This window comes from Saccostrea echinata, unplaced genomic scaffold (assembly GCF_033153115.1).
Source record: "Saccostrea echinata isolate AGI-Se365-2 ecotype Australia unplaced genomic scaffold, CSIRO_AGI_Sech_v1 ptg000018l, whole genome shotgun sequence".
NCBI classification, from domain to species: Eukaryota; Metazoa; Mollusca; class Bivalvia; order Ostreida; family Ostreidae; genus Saccostrea; species Saccostrea echinata.
This window is the reverse complement of record NW_026889767.1, coordinates 3,785,790-3,812,500: the sequence shown is the minus strand read 5'-3', so window position 1 is coordinate 3,812,500 and position 26,711 is coordinate 3,785,790. Positions and strand designations below refer to the sequence as shown.

General features: G+C 33.0%; 2 protein-coding genes across 2 annotated transcripts in view; one reads left to right on the top strand and one right to left on the bottom strand.

Annotated features, from left to right (window-relative positions):
* Positions 1 to 26,711, bottom strand: part of LOC133189382 (uncharacterized) — a 433,972-nt gene that overhangs the window by 291,759 nt on the left and 115,502 nt on the right. The window lies entirely within an intron of this gene.
* On the top strand, positions 18,911 to 23,904 carry LOC133189384 (uncharacterized). The gene is made up of 4 exons (XM_061324765.1): positions 18,911 to 20,589; positions 21,029 to 21,226; positions 21,593 to 21,754; positions 22,694 to 23,904. The coding sequence occupies exons 1-4, from the start codon at positions 19,132 to 19,134 to the stop codon at positions 23,282 to 23,284; spliced, it is 2,409 nt and encodes an 802-aa protein (XP_061180749.1). The 5' UTR covers positions 18,911 to 19,131; the 3' UTR covers positions 23,285 to 23,904.

Sequence of the window (26,711 nt, the reverse complement as noted above, 5' to 3'; positions counted from 1 at the left end):
ACAAAAAACTTTCGAGTTAACACTGTTTGATTGTTTGTGACCATTGAGCACTTTCCCATGTGAGCACACGTTATGTGGTTAATTCTTTGTTTTACATGTCGTGTATACTTAACGCTTGCTTTTGTAACTCATATATCCTATGTTGATACAATAACCATTTAAGTACATTATATGCGTACATATAATCAAAAGTTTTACTATCCAGGTCAGTAAAAATCTCTACATAGCTTATGCTTATTGTAATGATACCTGACTTCAATATTTCTCTCAATTTCTGAAGATACCCCCCCCCCCCCTTTAAAGAAAATAATTTGTTCTAGCCCTTTTAAAATATAAATTGGCAATCGTAAGAGCAAACCTTCAGAGGGAAATTAAACCGTTCATTGCATCAATTTTCAAGATAAATAATTGCCACTGCGTTCTATGACACATATCAAAATATCTCACGTCGGTGATAGCTACTGAACTCTTTATTTCTTATATTCCATATACATCACATCTCCAGTGAAAACCTGCGCGGGTATTTTAAGAATACATACAAATCATTTCTCGGGAAATTTAGACTTTTTAAGAACACTAAGTTTGATAATTTATCAAAGTCGCCGATAAAATGTAAACTATTATTAACTATTGCATTAAGACAACGAAGTGTCCGAGGCCAAATGCACCACCACGACGTCATCACGTGACTGCTTTAAATAGCAAAAAAATTCTTAGGAAAAAGTTAAAAGAAAAACACTACCCCGAGGTTTAACTTTGAGTAAATAATATAGTTGAAAAATATCTCTTATGCCCAAAAAGTGCTGCTAGAATTCCACCGATCTGTCGGGAAAATAATTATTCCACACATTTGCACGAAACCTTACTCGATGTTTTGCAATATATACATACATCCCGTAATATTTCTTCAAACCATATTAACCTCATGATTCTAGCAGCACTTTCCAAGTATTATAGAACGCGAGCTTTCCATATATACACATTTTATGTTACGAAGTAACCAGCTTAGTGTTGATGTTTTGCAGAATTGTTGTCACGAACGACTGAGGAAAGGCCGTCCGGGATACGTAGATAGCTGACTGTCTTCAATACAGTCCCATTTTTACGTTCGCTCACCTTTCGTTCAGCATGCGTTCGCCGCTTTTTCACCGTGCGTTCACCGTTCGCTATCCTTCAGAGTTTTGCGTTCTGCGTTCACTGTGCGCTCGCGTTCGCTCTCCGTTCGTTCATTTTGCGTTCACATTGCGTTCAGCGTTCATTTATCGTTCAAGCACTGCAACATTTTGTTGTTATGTTAAAGACGACAAGTTGTAAATGGAGAGATAATAATCCATGTCAATTAATTTACCAACTACAGCAAAATTACGAAAGTATTTATTACTAACACGTTTTTTTTTCCAATTACTATAGAAATACATTATTAGAACTAGTTCTGAGAATTATAAATAGTACTGCGGATATCCAGTTAATTAAATATCTTTGGAGCGAATTAAAATAATAGTGTTGTTAAAAAATATTTATTTAAATGTAATACACTACAATTCATAAATAAAGTCTAATGTTAGAGAGAAAAAAATCCTTTATTCACAATAACTTTATATTCATCGATATGATTAAGACCCCCTCCCCCTTTTTCCACCTACATGTAAATTGGTTATTTAGTCAGCATTTCCAGTATATTTTAATTAATATTTAAAAAGAAGTTAATGCGTTTTGTAGCACAAAAATTTCAGTCTCAAAACAAACATGCATCTAAAAAAAGTCATTAAACAATAGTAGTTCAAAATATACACTTGCAGACGGCGGAATTTTAAATTTGCCAGGGGGCAAGCTACGACTACTTCATCTTAATATAAACCACTTGTATTAGTTAAATTATTTCCGGTATCAGTAGTGACTATAAACTAGCGATATTATTATTCTTCAATACAATCCAATTCTCCGTATATGTTAGTTTAAGTTACATGTATAAACATCTGTGTTCTGATGTATGAAAAAATCAAAAATATAGCAGACTTTCTACTTTTATTTTCTTATTTTCTTCGTTGGGGCCGATGTTTCTGTTATTATTACAATATTATTCTATATATGCACTATAAAAGTAAAAATAAAATCGATTTCGTTTTACTGGATTTCAACAGACTAAATTGGTCTTATTAGAGAGGTTTAGTTACAAGTGACGTAACAAACGTGTACGCGGAAATTTGAAGTACACGCTATATTTGATATCAAAGTAAATATTAAGATTTAGTAATACGCATGTACGTATGCCAATTTTCGTTAAAAGCGAATACCACGGATTCATAATAAGGCAATTTGTTTATAATTTTTAATGAAAAATCTAAGCTAAATATAAATTCATACCAAATACTAGCCACAGATATCATGTAAAATGAATAATAATTATTACATGCATTTTCATCTCACATTGTATAGAAGCGGCTTTATATATTTTATATACTTTATATATCTCTAAGTGCAAGCTTTTGAGCAACGCTTTAAAAAGTGAGGGCAGCCATAAAAATAATTGACAGAAATTAAAAAAAAAAAAAAAAAACAACCACAACCAAAAATTTAAAAAGAGCGTTTCACAAAATTCTTCAAATCGGGGAGGGGGCTGTATTTATTCCCAGCAGAACACTGTTTGAGTACGATAAAGTGAAATTAAGGCTCGATCATATATTACCTAAAATACGAGGAGGCGGGGGGGGGGGGGGCTAGGAAAAATAATACATCCATACAAAGTTAGCAGAAAAATAATTGTCAGAACAGTTTTATGTTTAGAATTACATATATGTAAGTGAGAAGGAAGTACGTTTATTTTTCTGATCCAGAAATGCAGAAATGTAAAGTGTGTGTTAAAGGACTTCGCGATCTACATGTATAAGGAATTGGATGAAACGGAAACATTGTGATCTTTATTTGGGTTGATGATATGATGTATATTTAGTATAGAATAGTTCAAAATGAGTGGTTATGATTTAACATTTCTTCCATATATATCTAGAGAGAAAAAAAAAGAACTTTGAATATATAAGAATTCATTCTTTACGACTGCCATGTATATTATAATTTCGCTTCATTTCAAAAGACTTTTTTTTTTAAAATATATCATCTAAAAAATGTAGAGAATAAGAACGAGGGTTGTTCGAAAAGTTCGTGGACGATGTCAATCTTTGTTATACTACTTCCAAGAAATTTAAAATAAGCACAATATCAATTGCAAAAATATTTGTTTTGTTGATCTGTAAAATTTCATTCCATTCGATTTGATAGAAATTAATTTACTTCATTTTAAAATCAACATGTTTTGTAACAACGGCGCACACTTAAAAGCAATGTAACGTCAAAAACATAGCGTCAAGAGTTTCTTAAAAATTCTATCCCTATACATTCACACGGTATAGTCCAATACCCACCTATTAAAAACTTTTTTCAATCACTTGACATTTATTTTTCTAACAATTGTTCTCGTGTTATAATTTCCTTTGTTAATGTTTAATTTCTTTTACCGCTTAACTGTGCTTTCACAAGATCAGCAACTCTGAAGCGCCTACGTCTTTTCATGACGTCCCAACTTTTAAAAGTTTTTGTTCAGATTTTCACAGTTATACCGTTTCTTCACAGATTGTCCTCGTCCGATACAGTCTCTGTCACTCAAATACCGCATGTACCATTTACACACACATGCACGACTCGCTTGTGGCATAGTTTCTGATTCCACCAACATTTATAGCGTTTATTCAGGATTATCCCCAAGTATAACACAAAACTGCATCGTTATCTGCTGCTCCATGATGTTCTACAACGTCATCGTTTTTGTCGTTTTCAATGAGGACTACCTATCTTCTCAAATTGATTTCTTTTTACCGAAGCAAAATATTAAGCCATAATTTGGAATACGAATCGATGTAACAGTTCCTAATTTTACCGTCTAGGATTTTTTCGTTTTTACTCCATTTTACAGAGAAGATGACTACAGACATTATTTAGTGTATTGTTTGTAAATTACTAAATTTTGACCTGCGCCGCCATCCGATTTTTGCAGTTTTTAATTCTGGATAAGTTTTAAATAAATCACGATATTTTTGAAAAATTTAATACAAATCATTTAAATTTATTGTTAAAATATTTCTACCAAATTTGGATAACATATGACGTTAAATAAAAAAAGATATGACAGAAGTCCAAGAACTTTCCGAACAACCCTCGTACGTGTCAGAATAAGTTTGAAAAATAAATTTATGAAAAATAAAAACTCAATACTAACGGTGTTTATAGAGTTCGGGGGGAGGGAGGGGGGGGGGTGCCTCGTTCAAAAGAATCTTGCGGGCAAAATAAACACGCTGCTTTTTTCACTGTTTTCATTACTGAAAGTACACGGACTTTGTTGGAATCATTATTCATTAACAAGTTAAGATTGTTATCTTGGCTTATCACGTAATAAAATCGATCACTTGGAAAAAGAAATAAAAAAATAACCCAAAACTTTATTCGTTTATGCCATACGTGTAAACGGCGAGTTACACGTTCTATACTTATAGCTACACGTTGGGATTTGACGTTATGATGTCAAAAACACGAAAATTAATGACGTCACCCGAACAATTTCACTGCATGACGTTTGACTATACCTCTCTAATAAAAAAGCACATTTACATGTATTCACATTTTTTACCGAATAACAGTGTTTTTTATCGGAAAGACGTCCGAGTGACCGATTATTCAATTATTGACCGATCTGACATCCCTATAATAAAGTAGTTTTTCTCCTTTTTAGGGGCAAAGTAACCATTAAAGGTAATCATATTCATCATTAGCTATTTGAAATTACTTGATAAAAGTCTGATCATTACGGTTTCAATACAAAAACCAGAAGTCTCTGACGAGACTGTAGCTCTTCTGGTTGTACTTATAAAGGAAGATATAAGTAGCACTTGGACTTGAAACTTTGCAACAGCAAAAAATAGAATAATGATCCTTGGTTTAGTCTCTTTTTGTGGCCAGATTTCTTGCAATCAGACTAAAACTGTAGGAGTAGCCTTTTAAAACAATTTTACAGAAATTTCGATTTAAGTAACCAAAGCAACATCATTAAATAAAATCAAAAGACAATAATGACAATTATGTATCTCAGTGTAGTCTACTTGTATGCCAAGTTATACTGAAATCAGACAAAAAGTGTAGGAGGAGTAGCGTTTTGAAAGTATTTCACAGATACTTCTATTTTTAGTAACCATGACAACACTGTTCATCGAAATCCAAAACTGGTATAGAGAATTATGTGTAGTCTACTTGTGTGCCAAGTTATACTGAAATCAGACCAAAGCTGTAGGAGGAGTAGCATTTTGAAAGTATTTCAAGGAAATTTCTATTTTTAGTAACCATGGCAACACCATTCATATAATTCAAAAACCGAAACACAGAATTATGTATCTTAGTGTAGTCTACTTGTGTGTCAAGTTATATTGAACTCAGATCAAAACTGTAGGAGGAGAAGCATTTTGAAAGTATTTCCCAGAAATCTCTATTTTTAGTAACCATGGCAACACCGTTCATTGAAATCAAAATTCGATATACAGAATTATGGATCCTAGTGTAGTCTACTTATGCGCCAAGTAATATTGAAATCATGTCAAAGCTGTAGGAGGAGTAGCGTTTTGAAAAATTGTTTACAGACGGACAGAGAGACAGACAGACAAACGGAGGGACGACGGACATCTTACTATCGCATAAGCTATTCTGGTCTCTGACCAGTAGAGCTAATAATATGGTAGAAGAGTACCTTGTTATTTCTTTGATGGACTGAATGATGCAACTATAATGTACAAATTAACCGATCCTCAGGATAAATTAAAGAGCAGGCTTTTTGACATAATTGACAACTGCTTCCTCAATAAAATGGAACTTGTAAATTTTCATATCATTTGATTGGTCATCTACAATATTATTTTGTTTATTTTGAATCCACATACGAATACTCTGAAGTTGATATAGATGTTAAAAGGGATGCTGGAGTACCTCATTAACAATATCAATGTAGTATTTGGAGACCAGCAGGCATGTTTACGAAGCTATCTTAGGACTAAGAAACGTCTTAAGATATACTTACGACAATTCTTAAGTCTAAGTGGGGTTTTCGAAAGTATCCTAACTTAAGAAAGTTCTTAAGAATTATCTTAAAGTTAGGACAGTTTTTGACATATCTTAAGTCTATCTTAAGCAAAAATGGCCGCGCCCATGTTGTTGCTGGCTCGACGAAATCGTCGTATCAGACGTGACAGAGTATTTAGAGATATTGATAACCCTCTTGACTACCTTGATGATGAGGCTATAATAAGAAGGTATAGGCTTTCAAGACCCTTAATCCATGATTTATGTGAACAATTTCAAAATGAACTACAACGTCCTACTATGAGATTTCATGCATTACCTGTCTCACTGCAGGTAATGGTTGCATTACGATTTTATGCAAATGGCAGTTTCCAAGCAGTTGTTGGTGATGTGCATAACATTTCAAGACCGAGTGTGTGCAAACTAGTGAAAGATATGACCCAGTGTCTTGTTAATGTGGCCAATATACACATAAGAATGCCTATTACTTCAAATGAATTGACCAAAAACATGAATTCAATTTAATTGCAAATATGCCAAATACCATTGGGTGTATTGATGGAACACACATTAGGATTAAATCTCCAAGCGTTGATGAACATTTATACATAAATCGCAAAATTACCATTCAATTAATGTCCAAGGGGTTTGTGATGCCAACTTAAAATTTATTATCATTGTGGCAAAATGGCCCGGCGGAACACATGATGCGTTTATTTGGTCAAATTCAGATGCTTTGAATCGTTTGTTTGAAACAGGAAGGATTGCAGAAGGATAGATACTGGGGGACAGCGGTTATCCACTGCGTCCTTGGTTACTTACACCTGTAAATAATCCATCAAGAAATGCAGAAGAGCGTTACAACACTGCCCATATCCGCACCCGCAATTCTGTTGAAAGATCTTTTGGGGTTTTAAAATCACGCTTCCGCTGTCTAGACGCAAGCGGTGGAAGTCTTCTATATTCCCCTCAGAAAGCGTGCGATATCACGGTAGCCTGTGTAGTGTTGCACAACATGTGTATTTCTCGCCGTATACCCCTTCCAGACCCAGAGACACGGGAAGAATTCGAGGGACTGATTATGCAGGGACGTTAATGACGGTGCTCGAATCAGAGGTCGTCTTATCACAGGGCGTTTTTCTAGGTGAAGCAGCTGTAAAAATTACCACTAGAGATTTCTTTTTTGTTGTTGATGCATTTATCAAAGCAAATGTAATACAGTATGAATAATAAATGATATTTCTTTTCATTTGAGACTATTTGTCTTCATTTAAAAAAGTTATATATTTCTCTACCCCCCCCCCCCTCGATTTCATATGCAGAGTTGTCATTCGTGGCTCTCAGACACTTCTGCAATGGACTCGCATCGAGAGGAATAATTTCATTACATGTATTACAATTAAAAGAAAGGCACTAGTATTTCTTGTTGTTATCAATGTGATATAGGAGTATGCGAGTCGAAATATCTCTCTCTCTCTCTCTCTCTCTCTCTCTGGGTTGAGTCTGTGTGTATTTTCTTTCAAATGATGAACGTACCAGTAAAACAATTACAAAAATAACTTTAAAGAACCATAAGAAATCGTTTACTGTCATGTAGGTATTTGTACAAATTATATATTACATCCTTCAAAAGTAACACCATGCTTGGCTAAGTACACTTGATGACGCTGTGTCTCTATAGTAAGTCTCTGTCTGTCTAACTCCAATCGTTCCTTTTCGATCTCCAGCATCTGTCTCATGATTGAAAGCTTTTCGTCCTCAATGCTCAATAACTTGTTTTCATAAAAATCCTCACTGTCTTTTTCCCTTTTCCTCTTCTTTGAGGGTCCGGATTCAACGGACACGTCGCGTGAAACTGGTAAATCACATTGCGGCGCAATACTAGCACATGTACTGTCACTTGAACATGCAGTCTCAACGCTCAATATATCTAAAAAACAGAAACAAAAAAAAGAAAATCATGGATTTTTTAAAATTGTATTTATATCATGTGGTTTCTACAGATGTTAAATTATTACACAGTTATACGTGTACTGCATTTGTACATGCAAGGAACGTAGCATCGTTTTTGAAAGGGAAGGGGGGGGGGAGCAAAAAAATTCAACTTACCAGAAAAAAACTTGACAAGGAAAAAAAGAAAATTTTCCTAACTCGAAAATCCTATTTCATGGGGGGGGGGGGGGGTTCCAACTTCTTTCAGTGTCAATTTTTATTAACTAATGCATTACCCTTTTTTACTATACTGCACCAAAAAGTGGGGAGGGAGGGGGACCGGTCTTTCAACGAACATTTACAATGTTACAATGTAAAAAAGTTATGTTTGGACCCCCCCCCCCCCGATGTTACGTGCCTGCATGCATCTACTTTCCAAAAATACCCATGGTTAGAACTCTTCCGATATTCAGTGCTTCATAGGGATGCACAACAAATATAGTAAGATGTAACCTGTTATCAAAATAAAACTATTGAATTTCACTTAACATGAGAGAGAGAGAGAGAGAGAGAGAGAGAGAGTTTAAACATTACTGTACCGTTTTTTTCGGTGACCTCGCAGGTGTCGATACAGCCCTCTATGCCAGAAATTGGGGTACAACCAATTATTCCCACATTTTTTTCCTGCGTAGGATTTAGTCCCTGGGGTGGGGGGCCTCCTCCAGTTTTTCCTGTTTCCCTGCGATTTTGCGCAGCCTTCTTTTTCGTCTCACTCATATAAGAGGACCATTTCTTCTTCACTTCTTCTACTGTCCTACAGTGGTCGATGTTATTTGCCTTGTTGATTTTCTCACATATTGCCTCCCATGCTCTTTTCTTTGAAGAATTTGTAGATACGTTGGAAAACTTTGAAAATAAAATGGCTCTGTTTTTCTCCACCTCATCAAGCAGTATTTCGATTTCAATTTGAGAAAAATTATGACTCCTCTTTCGACTCATCCTACTGGGTGTTTTCTTGTCGAACCAGAAATTGTCAATGAATAAGAGTTCCACGGAGAAAATTGTCGCGCTTTTCATGGTTCAAGAATACTGAATGATCAAATAGAACTCTATTTGATTTTGATAACAACCAATATTATCGTCGAATTAAGATTATTTAAAAAAATATATATTATTTATATTTATAGATTTTAAAAAAAATGTTTAAATCAGTTTTTTTTTATTCTTACTCTTTAAAATATTTTTATTATTATTAGCTACATAACGTGTAGCATTATATGCCAAAAATGACCACTCTCTGATTCCTGACAATGGTTTAAAACTTTGCGTATTTCTATGTCATAATGATTTAAGACGTCTTAATTTAGGATACTCTTAAGATAGCTTTGAAAACACTTTAAGAAAATCTAGGATGATCTTAAAATTTTCCTAAGATATGTCTTAGGAAATTTCTTAGGAACAATCTTAGGAAATTTTCGTAAACATGCCTGCAGTGTTACAAAGCGAAATGTAATAACAACGTAAAATGTAATAAGCTGGGAATATTACATTTTGCAGTATTATATTTTGCAGTATTACATTACGCAGAATGTAATAACGCAAAATGTAATAGCACGATTTTTGGATTGTTACATTTTGCGTTATTACATTTTGCGTTTGGATTAACGCGAAATATAAAAATGCACTTTTTTGTTGTTATATTTTGCGTTACTTAATTTTTGCGTTAAGGACAACGCAAAATTTAATAAAACAAAATGTAATAAAACATTTTTTTTTTGCATTGTGTTCAACGCGAAACATCACATTGATTGAAATATATAACAATGGGGAAATTCGCTTCACTAAATAAATAGACTTATCTATGACCCAGAGACAAAGTTTAACGTTACGGCTTTTACGGACATTATTAAATCTTATTGTTTATTTCTTAAGGCTGTTTCTAACATTTTTATTGAATACTTAAACTTTGATTGACATGTCTATTTATAAATCAGTCTGTATTATATATCTATCACTGACATTCTTAATTACCAAAGATTGACCCATGGGTCCATTAAAAGCTCTTGATATACATGTGCGACGTGCATGTGTACATGTACATTGGTTAGCAAATTAGAAGTGCATGTGTGTGTGTGTCTAGCGAGGTGAAGTGGTGGGTAGGGGTTACTCGTATATTGATCCTTGTATATTTATGCACATGCAGAAACTATCCATTTTATCTTAATTATCAAGAAACCCCCTTCCTGCTATCACTACTGGACTTAAAATTCCCTGATATTCTGAAAAATCTCTGATAATCTCTGTTACCCACTGTCTAAGCACTGTTTTTCTCTGTACAAACACTGTACAGTCACTGTACAAATTCCCTGTACCTACTGTAATCCCCAGTAAATCACAGTACAAACCCACTGTTATTTTCTATACATCCCTGTACTTTACTGTACGTCCCCTCTGTACGGCCCAGTACACTACTGTCTGTCCTTGTACGCCTCCACAGTACAGTACTGTACATCACAGATGTGTACAGTACTCAACTTCTGCATAGCACAGTACACTACTGTTGGTCACTGTACGCGTCCCAGACTGGCACTGTACATCACTGAAGTTCAATGTACGCATCCCAGTTTGGCACTGTACATCACTGAACCATACTGTATGCAGCCCAGTGCACTAATGTCCAGTTTAAAACTGAGGATGGACATACATGCACTTACATTTCTTAATATTGTCTAAATGACCGACGTTAAATAAAAAAAATATATTAATAATAAAACCTCCGACATTTTCCTTTGAAGTATGTACAGTTGTATAAAATCACTGAATTTCTTCACAATTTTATTCAAAGTAAGACTTTTTGTATTTCCGTGTTAAATTTTATTCATCTGTTTTATCTTCCATATCTAATTGATCGGGAGCCTTGAATATTTTAGACTTATTAAATGAATGAAATTTTAACTTTTGAATTTCCTAAATTTTATTCTTCCATCTTAACTTCCATATATATATATATATATATATATAGTTGTTCACAGGCCTTGGATATTTCAGACTTGAGTGAAAAAAATGTTTATTCAAGAGTGATATTTTGTGCAGTTCAGTACTCTTAGTACACACTAGCTACTACCATTTATAAAAAAAGTAAAGAATAAATCCTATAGATTATACTTAATATTATACATGTTTAATGGATAATTATGATTTCTCTAGTCTCAAAGTTTTTATTAACTGAGGAATTAAATCATATATTAATATTTATAGTATTGAACAATTTTAACGTCACGTTGTCATTTTCCATAGTTTGATAATGCGGTAAACAACCTGAATTGTTTGGCAAAGTTACATGCTAAGAAAAATTTTGAAACATGCATGTATTATATAATTTTTAAATATTTTTTCTCAGAAAATCAGCAAATTAATTCTCTCTTTCTCTCACTCATACTTTTATTCTGTCTCTAAAATTACTTTTTAACAATTGTGATAAATAAAATAATAATTGTTTGTATTGAATTTGTCAACACAAATAAAATATTTAAAAAAATCAAAAGAATGATTGAGTGGGTATGGTGGCTTATCATGGCTGTAGGTTAATGTGTACACCAAACAGGAAACGTGTGAATTAAACAGTGGACAGTAGCCAGAGATTTAAAACAATAGGTGTCAAGACTGAGTGTCCTGATATATCAACAAGGGATGGTTACACAACTGCAGGAAGCAATATACTTATGTCTTGAGAGCTTCAAACTGAAGAATTTTATTGAATCAATAGAAACGCAAATACAAACACAGATTTAGGTTGTACGTAATGAGACGTTTATTTTGATACCCATAATCAAATAATTAATAAGGTAAAAAAAGTTTTCAAAATATTTACATTATTTTACTTTTTTATTAAAATTATTTATTTATTTATTTATTTTTTAGTTAATCATTTGGATTGTAATTGTTTTCTCTAAGTCTACAAATATAGTAGCAAGCAAACAAGAAAGGAAGAAATTAAAAAAATTAATATAATTGATAATAATTATAATGATAATAAATTTGGACAAAAAAAGGAACATGTATCTGATGTTTTTTTTTTTTTTTTTTTTTTTTTTTTTGTTTGTTTGTTTGTTTGTTTGTTTGTTTGTTTTTTTTTTTTTTTTTTTTTTTTTTTTTTTTTTTTTTTGCTGTATGTAAATTTTAATACTTCAGATAAAAGTATGCCGACATTATTGCATGAATTTATCAAATCAGTCATATTTACACATTGTAGTTAGAAAGTTTGATTTACAGAACCACTCTGCAAGAGAGAGAGAGAGAGAGAGAGAGAGAGAGAGAGAGAGAGAGAAAGAATAAGTCAATTAACGTGCAAGAGTCTTAATCAATCAGGGTTAAATAAGTTTCCAAAGTTGTGTTTCATATACAATACACTTTGCATACCATTAAGCTTAAAATTAGTGTTACATTGATAGCAATTTTCATTTTCACTAATAGTATTATTACACTTGTACGGAAAGTGGAACTGTAGCTCCGTGGGACAGAGAAATCAGACAGATAGCCCTGAATCTCTGTTAATTTTCAGTTCTGCGGCTTATATCTCTCATATGACTTTGCATTGATATTCATTTACTTGAATGTCGCAACTTTTTCTTTCTTTCCTTTTAAATCAAACTGAAGAATAAGGAAACTCTTATAAGGGTACTATGCAGAATAAGGAAACTCTTACTAATAAAGGTAGTCCAGTGCATTACTGTCAGAATGTTATTTTCTCATTAGAAATATGCTGACTCGTAGGAAGCTATGAGTATGTCAGTGCATGTGTGTTGGAAGAGGGAAGGGGCAAACAGATATTTTTTTTCAGTATGAGGGGCATTGTGCTGCCAAGCTCGAATTTCTTGACGAGCAAAAAAAAAAAGGGGGGGGGGGAAGAAAAAATACCCCCCCCCGGTTCCCATGGGCTTGATATTTATTTAATTTAAAAAAAATGTTGTTTTTTTATGTGGATTTATGGTTTACTGCATTACTGTGCAAATATATGTCAAATTTATTCAGGATATTTCGATGTATCGCTAACTTATTCCACATATTTTTCTCAGGTTGAATTCGCATATTTTTAAAATATACTTTAATTAGTTATCTTTAGTTGCTTAATAACACTTATTATCACTTTGAGTCTGTAGATATACCATAAAGACCATTGCTAGTAGTTATCAAATGTTTTCAACTTCATGACCTTATGGGGAGGAAAAATATATAATTATCCAAGATTTATTTGAAAAGTTGACATAGTATAATTTTTCTCGAGTTATTGCGAGTCGGGGAAAATGCAAACTGACCACAGATCGAGTGTTGGATAAATTTTTGTTTGTTTCTTCTCTTGTAATTTAAGTCGAGAATAACAAAAATAGAATTAATTTTTGAAAGTAAATAATAACTAGATTTAGTGAATTTTTCACAGTTAAATGCCCCTATGCACCAAGGTTCAAAGAAGATAAGGGGGATCTGAAGATCAATCTGGTGGACATATCATATGACACCTATCTTGTACCTACACTTGTCATTTTTTAATGCATGAAAATTCAGTTCATATAAGCCTACTCATGATCAGCTGTACAAACCAAATGTATCACCATAATATGAACCCTAAGCTGATAATTAAATTTTACGATTTACATACATGATCATTGTATCAATTGTGAAAATGCATTCACCATTAAAGAAACGTTTCATTGGTCAAACAGGTGAGAGAAATATATCTCAATGCGCAAATTCTTAAAACCGTACACAATCAAAATTAAAATCGAGATCGAGTTCCGCACTTTACGATCTTCAACAATAGGAGGAGAGAAATGTAGGGAAAAAAACGTGAAGATTCAAGGACAACTCGGACAAGACATCAAGTGACTTCGGACAAGATCACATCATTCAATTGGTTGAATAATAACAAAGTAAGTACATTGGAATATATCCTAGTGGGTTATTAATCTGAATCTTCAGTGTGTTAAAGCTTAACACAGAGATCTATTCATTCATTTATCGTCATCACTGTTTTCAGATTTCATGCAAATATTGCATTGCAATCCCGATCCCTTTTTACAGCCGATATAATGATATCTCAGACAAAATCTGAAAGATTTTTATAAATCTTGAATAATTGAAAAAGATTCATATTTGAAGATATAATTTATTTCGTTATAAATACTATGCAGAGCTACATGTATAAGATCTATTTCATAAATTTATGAAACAGTTAAAACATAATTTTAATCACACCAATGTGGCAATCAATATTAAGTTCTTAACACCCACAAAGAGCTTGTTCATTTTCAGTAATAAATGTCGTCAAGTGATCGAGGTACTCCATGTAGTCTTGGGCTCAGTTTTTAGTGGGACTACTTCTTCCTTGTAGCCAGGGTTGACAGGGGAACATCACTGTCACTGTCACTGTCCGGGTCAAATCCTCTGTTGTCAACCCCACTGTAAAAGAATGAAAAAAAAATCTATTCATTATATGATTGAAATCATTGTTCAGGATTGATCTAGCCCTTTTCTTTAATCACAATTTTTCGATCTCTGTTTGCAACAATTATATGAAAAATAAGATGTTATACACACATAAATTTATCAACATAATTTGACCAGTTAGTAATATGCGACTCTGACATCCTCAAAATTCAAGTAAAATTATTATGAGAAAAAATGCATTTTGATGAGTATGACCATAGTCACAGAACTTACACATCATGTAGATCAGTTGAAAGATCTCCCTGGAGTAAACGCTCTGTTTCCTCATCACCAGTGGGAGAAGGCTGTCTGTTTTCCTTGTCAGATCCTGATTTTTTTTTCTTAATGACATGTCGCACTGGTATTCCATTGCTGGTTGCATGAGACCTGTGAGTGAAGTGGAGGATTAAAAAATATAAAATGATAGCTTGTGTATTTGTATTGTTAAAGTACTATGTTTTTAACACAAAAAAGTTAAGTTCTCAAAATATGCAGTATTGCGAGTACCTCGCAGTTATCTAACTTACTACGCTCTTTTGTGTGGGAGTCGAAAAAGCTCTAAATCTCGCAAGATTTTTGGGGCATAACATTGTTTACATGCAGTACTGACAATCTAATGATTTGAACAATCATTATGCCGAAAGTACAATGTATTGCTGAGGATTTAACTCAAAATAGTAGACTGTCAAATTCGAAATTCACCTTCCAAAAGTAACGATTTTCATAAAGAAATGGTTGAATTTAATGAGAAGAGTCCGCTAAGTGAAAAGTATGGTAAAAGATGTAACATATGAGGACTAACTCCTTTAAAAGTTTTATTAGGCTTGTTCAGCAAGATATTACACTAGGATTTCTTTCTTATCTGTCTTTATAAATTTCATAATGATCGATCTCATATTGTATTCAATAGCACATTGCCCCCCATCCAACAGACATTTCCTACCTCCACTGCGAAAGAGGGTATCGGGTCCGTTCGCCCTATCTACCTGTTCGCATGAGTCCGTTCGCGCAGGGTCCGTTCGCCCTAATTCTGGTTTGCCCTATTTCTCGTTCGCCCTAATATATATGCATATATATACAGTATATAGTTAATATTATTATTTATCATCATTTATGTTTTATTTTATTTATTTTATTCAATATTTTACGACTTCGTGTTTTTTTTTCTCTTTTCCCCCAGTTAATAAATTTGTTCTTTATTAAACTACATGCTTAATTGGTTTAATTATACTTAATAATGTCACTGCAATTTCGGGGATCATATCCGTGTTTTTTTAACAATCCGCGGTATGTTTTGATAACAATTAAAGGACTGAGACGTTAATAGGCCCATTATGGAGCTGAGCAACGGATAAGCAAGGTTTTACCTTTGAAGATATGAGACCTTTGATCTAAAAAATGATATATAGGAAGAAGGAAGATGAAAATTCATCAAACTATTATCGAAAAAAATCCATTGGTTCATTATTCAACTTTCCGCAATATAAATAGAGCGAACGGACCCTGGGCGAACAAGTTTTAGGGCGAACGGACTCTGGGCGAACGAGAATTAGGGCGAACGGCGTCAAGGGCGAACAAGTTTTAGGGCGAACGAACATACAACCGCGAAAGAGTTCCACAAAGTTAAGTAATTGTGAAATCAAGTATTTCTTTAATCCAATGTACTTATCACACTGACTTCATAGATAACTTTGTTTTATAATAATTATTATAATGACTTTGGAACCTCAGAATATACCTTTTTTTGGCATAGTATCTCCTCCATTCCAGGGATTTCTTAAGTCTGTCAGAAATCTTCTTTTCCTCAACTGTCTCTAGTGTGGAATTTACACTGAGATAACTCCTTATCTCTGAAACAGCTGCGGGTAGGTGGCGATCCTTGGCACTGACCAGCTGATACTTTTCAATGGTGCTGTTGATCATTCTCTGAGCAAAAAAAAAATAATTCTAAATTAATTTTTTCCATGCATTCATATACATTGTCAATTTATGTATATATATATATTCAGTTGCTTGATTTAATTGGTTTGAATTTTGCAAAAAAGGATCTTTAATTCTTAGTTTTTTTTTTTCATTAGACAACTTTTCCTTTTACATTTGCATATCTTGATCAGTTTAAAATGACTATAATGCAATGGATAAATTAATAATTAATGCACTTTTACATGTTTGAATAATATTCACTCATTTTTATAGGTACATGCCTACATATAAATCGCATGACACAAAAATATAAAAGAAAAATCTAAAACAAATTATTCTGTCAATCAAAATGGCCTGAATACTGAAACATTGTTTGAACAATTGACAAAATTAAGGGATTCCAAATAAAAATAAAAAAAAAAAAAATAACCAAAATACTAGATTCTAGCTTTAACATTGTTTAAATTCCATTTCAAATCCATTTCAAACCTGACTGTCTGTAAAGTGACTGCAGGTACTGATTTCAGGTCTTTTACAATTTAGTTTGGTTATACATGTTATATGCGACAAATGTACATGATATTGTAATTACATATATATCTTTAAAAATATCAAAATTTTAATCTTGATTAATTACTTAACAAATATTTTCTTCAAAATTCATTACATATGAAAAAAACTTACAAATTTCAATTATATATATTTTTTTTACTGCTACACATGTATCTTAGATCTTAAGATATCTTTAAAAAAAAGAGGTTATTTAAAGTAAATTGTTCCAGATGTTTACTTTATTAAATAAGCTGTTGTAAAATGTACTCATTAAAACTCCCTTAAAAACATATTTAAAAAAAGGTGAATATATATTCTTTTGACCACACATTCTGAGTAAGAGGGGTGGATAATTTTGTCTGTACACTAATTGGATTACAAGTTTTCATGTCATATAAATTTATAATGTTTTATTTTATTAAATAAAGTAATTTATTTTGAACATTTGGATTCTCATGTAAAATAAGTGTATAAAGTGCAAACAAGTCCAAAGACATATTTGAAAGTTTCAGGTATTTAGATCATAAAATTAAAATTACCTGCAGTGCTGCATGTTCAGAAGTTCCTCTTTTCCACAAATTTTCCTTTACCATAGACATTGGGACTGTGTCATATTCCTCTGTCTGTGTTGCAGTGGACTGCTTTGGATAGGCACATGAACAGTAGTTGCCAAGTTGCATACGAGCACAACAAATACAGTTGAAACCACACTGTCTGTTATACACCTGCACTGAATTTGGGTATGGATGGGAGTTTACACCAAAGTCTTGATCTTGATTAAAGCTCAGAGATGAAAATAGGGGGTTCACATTTGCACTGGTAGACATGATGGCCAATATTTCCACAAAATGAACACAGTCAATTGAAGTTTATTGTTAGTCCAAGTGTTGTCAAAGTACTGAATGATGACTGTAATTGACAACATTCTTTGTGCACTTAAGAAGTAATTGGTGTTCTCATAATTAAATGAATTAAACCTTTTGAAAATAGGTACTAGGTATTTTGTTTTCATTGATCTCCCTAAATGATTTTAAAATTGTTTTTACTGCTATCACAACATGCATGCATGGTTTACATCTAATTATCATGATTAATTATATTTTATAAATTATTTATCTTTTTTTTAATTATTTGGATGCTGTAAACTAATTTTAAACACCTTGGAATTGTTAATATAAATTCCATTGTAAATGTAATGAAGGATTTGACTTCTATCTAAAATTATGCATATACCATGTATACTGAACAGGACATACTTTTAATTTTAAAATTTAATTAAATCCATGAAATTAAGAAGGATTTAATGAAAAAATCTCAGAATTTCACTGATGTTAATTCAAAACTGGAGCAAAATCCAGAAGCCTGTTAATTCAGTGGCCCTATACACATACAAATCCCTTGCAATTGATGTTGGGTACATCAGTTAGTTGATCATCCCCTTTGATGCTATAATGTTATGCAATATTAACAAACACAGTAGCCCATTCCTCTAGTTCATCAGTTTATCCAGCATTTCAGCAAGGAAAGACATACTGCTAGCTTAGTTTGATTTTATTTATAGCATGCAATGTCTCTTAGTACTTTTGTTTATATGTACAATTTTCCGAGCAGTTATGGAGAAAGTAAATAATGGTAATTTATGAATATATATTTTGATATTAAGTTGTTTTTGTTGACAATTTTTAATTCAGTCATGAATAATACACTGATAATGATAAAACTTGATTATGAATATGTAATACTTAATTTTAAAGACTACTAGTATTTTTTTTTTTTAAAATTTAATCAATCAGATGTTTGATGTTTGGGAGCAGTTTAAGAACTTGAGTCAAACTGTGTGTTAAATTTCCTTCACTTCAAATCTAATATGTCAATCATTATTTTATTTCAATTGTTTCAGGTTCTCAGAGATTCTGTATATGCTGGGAGTGTCAAGGAGCATGGGTTTCCAAGCATACCTTCTATTCACATCAAGAATATATCACAAACAGTTTTGCATCTGCATTCAAGCCAAGATTTGACCTGTCCTTGGATTTGTACCAACAGAAGAAGTATCAGCAGCCACTCTATGAGGGTTCAACCACAAATGTATTGGAGGCAGTGACCAAGCACTTGTATACCTTTGCTATGAACCATGGAATGTCCAAGACAGCACTTTCTGACACTCTTCAGTGTGAAAAATCATCGTTACCACAACCAAACTATCTTCCTGGGTCATACAAGGAGGCAAAGGCATTTATTTCTCCATTCCTTATGCCACTGGAAAAATATGATGCATGTGTAAATGATTGTATTGTTTATCGGGATTCTGGAGCCCTTCTTTACTCAGCTTTAAGTGACTGTCCTGTATGTGATGAGCCCAGGAAGAGCAGGAAGATATTTACATACATGCCCCTTGGACCTAGGCTAGCCAGATGGTATGGGACTCCTAACTTATGCAGACTACTGTATGCAGAAAAAGTTCATGTAAAAAGAGATGGCATTCTCAGTGACTTCACAGATGGTGAACTTTTTAAATCATGGTTTGAACCAGGAGAGATCTTTGAAAATAAGAATCCAGAGTTATGTGTGCCACTCTCATTGTTTACGGATGGTGTCAATCCTAACAAGAACAATGTTTGTCAGAAGTCCATGTGGCCCATCATGTTGACGTGGATTACTTTGCCACCATCAATCCGACAATTGCTTGGACCAATGCTCCTTATGGGAATTATACCAAGTGGAGTAAATGGCTGCGAACCAAAATCATTGGATCCATGCCTATCCATTGTGGTAGACGAACTTCTGACTCTCACAGAATTCCCGGTATATAATTCATACCTATCAGCTCCAATGATGGTTAAAGTTGCACTCCTGCAGTATTTGTGTGACATTCCTGCCTATTCCAAAGTGATGCATTTGACCGGTCACGCAAGTTTGAGATCTTGCCCATACTGCAGAGAAAAAGGACACTACTGCAAGCATTTAAGGAAGACAATTCACATTTCAAGCAGACAGTTTCTTCCCTTTGGTCATCCTTTGCGGAGTGCCCGGGGATTCGCCATAGATGGACAAGAAGAAAGAAGCAAACCAACTCCATATACTCAGGAGGAGGAGAACAGAATGCGCATCCAGTATGAATTAAAACCAAACAAAACACAGAAAGCAAACCAACAGAAGTCAACAGGGTTGAAAGGAAATTATATTCTACAACAGCTTCCTTACCACAACAGGATTAGACAGATGTCACCAGATGGCATGCATACCTTGGCAGACTTTATCAGTCACCTGATGGAAATGCTAGTTGGTAAACAGAATACACAAAAAGTCATGTCATGTGAAAAGAGTTTTGGCCGCTTTGATGAAGTTTGGACAAGAGGTGCTGAGAAGCAGGCCAGTATTGATCGCCCCAAAAAGAAGAAGAAAGGAAATGATGAAAGTGAACAGACAGTAGTTGATTCAACACCGTGGTCGCTGACTAAGGAGCAGATTAAAATTGCAGATGAAAGAGCTTCCTCCATTGTGTACAGCCACTCACATGAAATTACTCCAGGGCCACATTTTACCAAGCTATGGACTTTAAGGACAATGAATGCTAAACTGCAGGTTAGTTATAATTTGTATAATTTAAGCTAAAAGTATATAATACAATCTGAAAAGTGCTCCATCTACAAGATATTATAACTCTTTAATCATGTTAATGCATCATTTTACTTGTAATTTTTAAATTTTTACTTGACACATGAATGTATGTTTAACATGATTTTAAAAGCACTACATTTTTAAACCAAATTAATGGATATCAAGAAAAGATCCACATGTATTTACTGTGAGTTAATTAATAGAATATTCCGAATATATCACTTAAAATGTTAATTCTAAGGCATGTGGGAAATTAACTTTTACCAATGTTTACATGGAAAAAGCAACATTAAATCAAATTCATTTCAAAGCACATTAAGATTTATAAATAGGTTTATATATTCAAATCATCAGGAATTTTACTTGGAATTTCTACAATTGTCTATTGATATTGTAATTGCAGTTTGTCACTTCTGGGGCTTTTGAATGGTGCATCAAGGATCTTCTTCCTATGACTCAAGAAAGAACTCTGCAACAACTCTGTGATGTTATAAGAAGAATTGTGTCGCCTAAGTTGACCGTTCTTGATCTTGCCCATCTCCAGGCAGACACGCATGAAGCTCTATCTTGTCTCGAGAGAGATTTTCCTTTGGCAATGCAGGTGAGATGTATGTAATTCGCACATGTTGGAATATTCGCCACAAGTCCATAGTCAAATGAGATTTACCAAATATGGGGAAATTGTATACTAAAAAGTTTTTATTGAGCAACTATATAATTTAGAAAATGTGATTAATTCAATAGATGACATTAAGTAGACAAAATTCACTATTAAACCATGATCATTGGTTAAGCTTTTGAAATGAAATGTTGTAATCAATTGTGAAAATGTTAAAAAAGGATGAGCACTGAATTTAGTATTTTCAATTATGGGCCTAATTAATTTACTCTGAATCTTAAAAGATTATGATTGATTTTCTATCGGTAACCAAGGACATTGCATTAATATTTTTTATGTGGATTTCAGAACCTTACTACTCATCTCATTCACCACATTGTGGATGATTTGGCAAACTACGGACCCATGTATGGCCGTTGGTTGTTCCCTTATGAAAGAGCTAATGGATGGGTGACAAGACAGTGTCTGAGGAAGGGAATGGAAGAATCCACAGTCATGGAAACATATGTGGTAAGATAGACTTTACAATTCCAAAACTATGTGTAGATTTTACTTGGAAGCCTAAAATGAATGAGTAAATGTGCATGAAAGTATTTTTTTTTACTAGCAAACACATTGTTTTATATCATTGTTTATATCATAAATAGTTGATAATTTAACTAAAGGTGAATAGTGCATGAGGATTAAGGAAACCCTGAATATTTTCAACCAAAGAAGACTATTATCAACTAAGGTGCACTCAAGGTTGCAATGGTTTTTGATTGGTGAAAATTTTAAATGCTACAATGTTTGTTACATTATACTGAATGTAATAAAGAAATACATATTTTGGTGCATATTATTTATTCAACATTTTTAAAACTGTTCATCCTAAAGCAAATCCATGAATAATGCACATGGCATATCTTGATATTAAAGGAGATGGGTGAACAAGGCATGCAGAATGGCAAGAATGCCTACACATGTAGCTTCAGATGTATAAAAATCATATTCACTTTGTGAATTAAGCATTTAGAGTAAAGTTCTCTTTATTAAAAGTTTTGAGATTACAATAAAGAAAACTTTTCTGAGGAATATTTTTTGGGCAAAATTGCCTTGTTCACCAATTCTCTTGTATATCCTAAATATAGTGCTTTGTGTTTCTAAATGTTATGAACTTAATTGCCACTAGTGATGTTCTGATTAATTGATTAAATCGTAAAATCAAATATCTAATTGAAATGGCCACCAATCAGTTATTAATTGATTATAGAGTGTCTGATTATTCCAGTAATCAATTATGAAAAAAAGTCTGATTTCCCATCACTACCTGCCACTGTACATGAAACTGGCCACAAATGATTGACATGCAAATAAAAGTATAATTGATTTGTAGGGAAAACCCCTAATTTTAAAGGCTTCTTTATTTACACTATACTGATCTGTAGTGTTATTTTTTTTTGTTTCTAGATATATGACTGGTGTGTATATATGATACTCAGTGGAAGGTTCAACCCTGGCAACCTGTCTATCAATGAAAAGACCCTTGTAAAAACTAGTCAGCAGATCATGGAGCAGATGAGAGATGGATTCAGCTTTTCTCCTCAAGAAAACCACACAAGGAAGAATACCATATCCCAAATTACACCAGAAATGAGGCAGTTCATGATGAACTTTTATCTTATAAACCTTAAGTTAAGCACATTGCAGTTTTCATCTGAAGTGACTGAAAACTATTCAACACTGGACATTACAGATGAGTGTGGCCGACAGATCCGTTATATTGGAACCCGATTCAAGGGACGCAGAGAACCTTCAGTTGTCAAGCTTCCTGGAAGTGGTGGACTTCTCTTTGGACAAATATGTTTCTTTCTTGAACACATGTTATGTGGAGCAGTCCAAAACTGGGTTATTGTAGATGTGTATCCAATTGCCGAAAAAGTTGGGAAGTATTTCTTCTTCCAGGAAAATATACTAGGACAGCAGCTGTTCCATGTAAGTGTAATCAGCAGGCCCCTTGTTCACATGAAGGACAACGGTGTTTGGATTATCAGTGCTTAGCGGGATACATGACTGTCTGTAAATGTTCTTATGTTATGTCTTTGCTTTCAGAAGAATAGCATATACAATGTACATATATATATATATATATATACATGTATATATGTACGGATAATATGTCTTTTAAGACTCTGTGTTACTGTTTATGTGATGTGGTGTGCATGTATACATGTGTATAGAGAAACTGAATCAAAGCACAAAATAGCACAGTCTTGTTTACTTTTTAAACACAAGTTTATGCTGAAGGCAAAGAAAGCACCTTGAAATCCACTCAGGTTTTCCTTTCTTTTTTATACCAGTTTATGTTATTTTTTTTTAAATCTAGTTATTGATGTATTTACAAAATTAAGTTGAAATGAAATATCAGAGTCAGTGTTTTTTTTTAATATAGTACATGTGTATTCCACTTCTATATGTGATCTTTTATTTATACAGTCAAATTACAACAACAACATTCTCAGACGTATCTTGTTGTATGTAGAAAGTTAAACAAGTACTGTAATCAAATTTGTCTCCCATCAATGATCATGATGTGATAAAATGCATATATTTGTTATCATGATGATTTGCATGTTTAAATGTGTTTACTTTTGTATGTGCTCAGTGTGGTTGAGAATGAATTCCAGAGTATTTTACTGCAATAAAGAAATTTATTGATAAGCTTTGACTTTCTAGAGAATCAGTGATCCACAAAAAAACAAGTACATGTACCAAATGACTGTTACTAAGGGTGAAACAAAAGATCCATGTCTGATCAAAACTAGTACATGTACTAATAATAGAAGGGAAGGGGGACAAGTATGGTCGACTTTAAAATAATGTTTGCTTGCCCTCTACCAACTCAGGATGAAAACTTGGGTTGGGAAGTAGGTGGGATTTTTTTTTCCCAGAAAATTTCAACTTCAATTTTGAATTTCAAAATGTATTTTCGGCAATGCATGAATTTTTTTTTTCTTGGAGGTAAAAAAAAAAAAAAAGATAAGTCGGTTCTTTTTAGGCAGTCTTTCAGGAGAGGGCAACCAAACATTTTTTTAAGGATGGCCTGGACACAAGTTTTTGCTGTCCAGCATTGGGCCAACATTGATTATAGTAAATACTTTCTTATGAGACTTTATGATAATTGAATTGGTTTCTTGATGAATAAGCTTTTTACAAGAAGATAATAAGTTACATATTTATAATGTAAAAAATGCTAGGATTTGAATCGACGTTTTACAATGTCAATCTTGTAAAGGGGGGGGGGGGGGGGGGGGGGCTTTGTTAAGAATGAAATTTCTGTCAGACAAAGAACTTTTGATCTTGCTCTTCGATTTTATAGATTTTCAAATACATTAAAAACTGCCAGCAGTTCAATACAAAAACAACCTCAATTAATAAGATTAAAAGTGTATTCCGAGATTAAATGGTTGCACAAATACCCCCCTCTCAGTTTCTGTTTAAATCGCGTGTCTTGAAACCCCATTTCAGCGATTCTAGTATTGCGACGTTAACCATGAAAAATTTAATCATATAACATATATTTGTTTAATTTATTTATTGTACTTTTTAGTAACGTTAAGAACTCCACGATACATATTATGCGGATGTTATAGTAATTTACTGTACATGGATTTCAGTAGTGATGAGATCTCCAGCATACAGGCTGGGGTAAACCGTGAGTCATGTATTTCTCTGCTACAGATGTGGATTCCCATTTGGCCATGAATGACCATTTGCAATTAAAACTATAATTGATGCTTGTAAATAGAGTTCACAACAATCTCGGGCCTTCCGTCTTTGAAGATTAATTAAGGCTGAATTACATATCAGATCAAACAATTTTATCGTTGTCAAACTGACAAAGCTGACATGTTCAAAATAGATGAAAAATCCCGATGGAAATATTGTTTAATCATTAACTCTTAATAATTTATCTATTTTAATTTAAAAGAAAATAGTTTTAAAGTTTAATTTCAGATGTACATGTACACGTGTGTAGAAAGTGTGTATTTAGATAAATTCATTAGTTATAATATTACATTCTCAAGTAAACCTACCTGTACATGTATATAAGTTTCTATTTACTTGTGTAGATGAGTTTTAAAGCTCAAAAGTTAATTTAACATTGATCAAAACTGAACTTGAATCGAATATAAAGGAGACATCTACATTATTTGTATATAAGCCCCCCCCCCCCGAAATATTTCCAAATAATTAATAAACAAGCGGTGTTAAAGCACTATGTTTTAAATATTTTTATTGTCCAGACACAAATATTGCATTATTAATCAGGCAAACAGTAGTTTACTAAATAATGCAATGATTGAATAAATAATTAAACAAGTGTAGTATATTATATTTGAATTTTTCTGTACTGTTCGTAAAAATTAAATATGCTACATTGTACTATACAGTTATTATAGCCTAAACTTTGCAATTAAGTGGTCTAGGTGTTTAAAAAATGCACGCTTTGATTGTTTATCAATAGTCTGGCCATTTGTATCGTTTTTTTTTCTTGTGCAGGTGGCGACAAACCCAAAAGAGTAATAATCTCACTTCGTCGGGGGAGGGGCGGGGCTGTAAGTTTTCGTCTTTTTTTTATGTGCAATAGTATAACGTGACAAAGTTCGATCCATACCAAAAGTGGGGGAGGGAAATGACCTTTGAAAAGAAGAATCAGTAATAAATATGCAGCAAGCTAGCGCGCCTTACATGTACCTGAAAAAAAATGGGGTTGGGTGGAGCCAGCACCTTGTAATATATGTATATCTAACAAATCAACACTTTTCTTAATAACATGAAAAAAAAAATTCATTGAATTAAAGTATAATATTATTTATTTTAATTAATTAATTAATTAATTTATTTATTTATTTATTTATTTATTTATTTATTTATTTATTTATTTATTTATTTATTTATTTTTTATTCATTCACTCATTCATTCATTCACATATTTACAAATGTATTTGTTCATTTATCTCTTATGTTAAATTGCAAAATCAAGGTGATTTTCAACAACTATTTCAAAAGCAAAGACCATTTGTTGAAAACTGACAAATTATATAGAGAGTCACGGATTGGACGAAGGCGAGAACTAAGCACCTCCCCTTTTACTCTGATCTGAGGAAAGCATAGGGTAAATTGCTTTGACGGGTTCTAAACAATAAGCCTTAATTACGAGTGGTCAGAGATCTACACAGAAACTGTTAAGAACTTGCATTGGACTAGCGATGACAAAATGCGCTGAAAACAGAAAATAAACATGCAGGAAATTTGGGGGGAAAATGAATAAGATATCACCTTAAACAACACATTTAACCTGTTGAAAAATATTATTTATATTTTAGTATTATAATAATATACTGTTCCGTAATACTATTTTTTTAAGATTAGCAAAATGATCATTAATTATTCTATCCTGCATTGTTTGTATCCTTTCCTTTTT

Coding starts and splice junctions, on each gene's coding strand:
- LOC133189384 (XM_061324765.1), top strand. CDS start 19,132: ATGAACCATGGAATGTCCAAGACAGCACTTTCTGACACTCTTCAGTGT. Junction 21,227..21,592: donor ATTTTCCTTTGGCAATGCAG/GTGAGATGTATG, acceptor TGTGGATTTCAG/AACCTTACTACTCATCTCAT. Junction 21,755..22,693: donor CAGTCATGGAAACATATGTG/GTAAGATAGACT, acceptor TTTTGTTTCTAG/ATATATGACTGGTGTGTATA.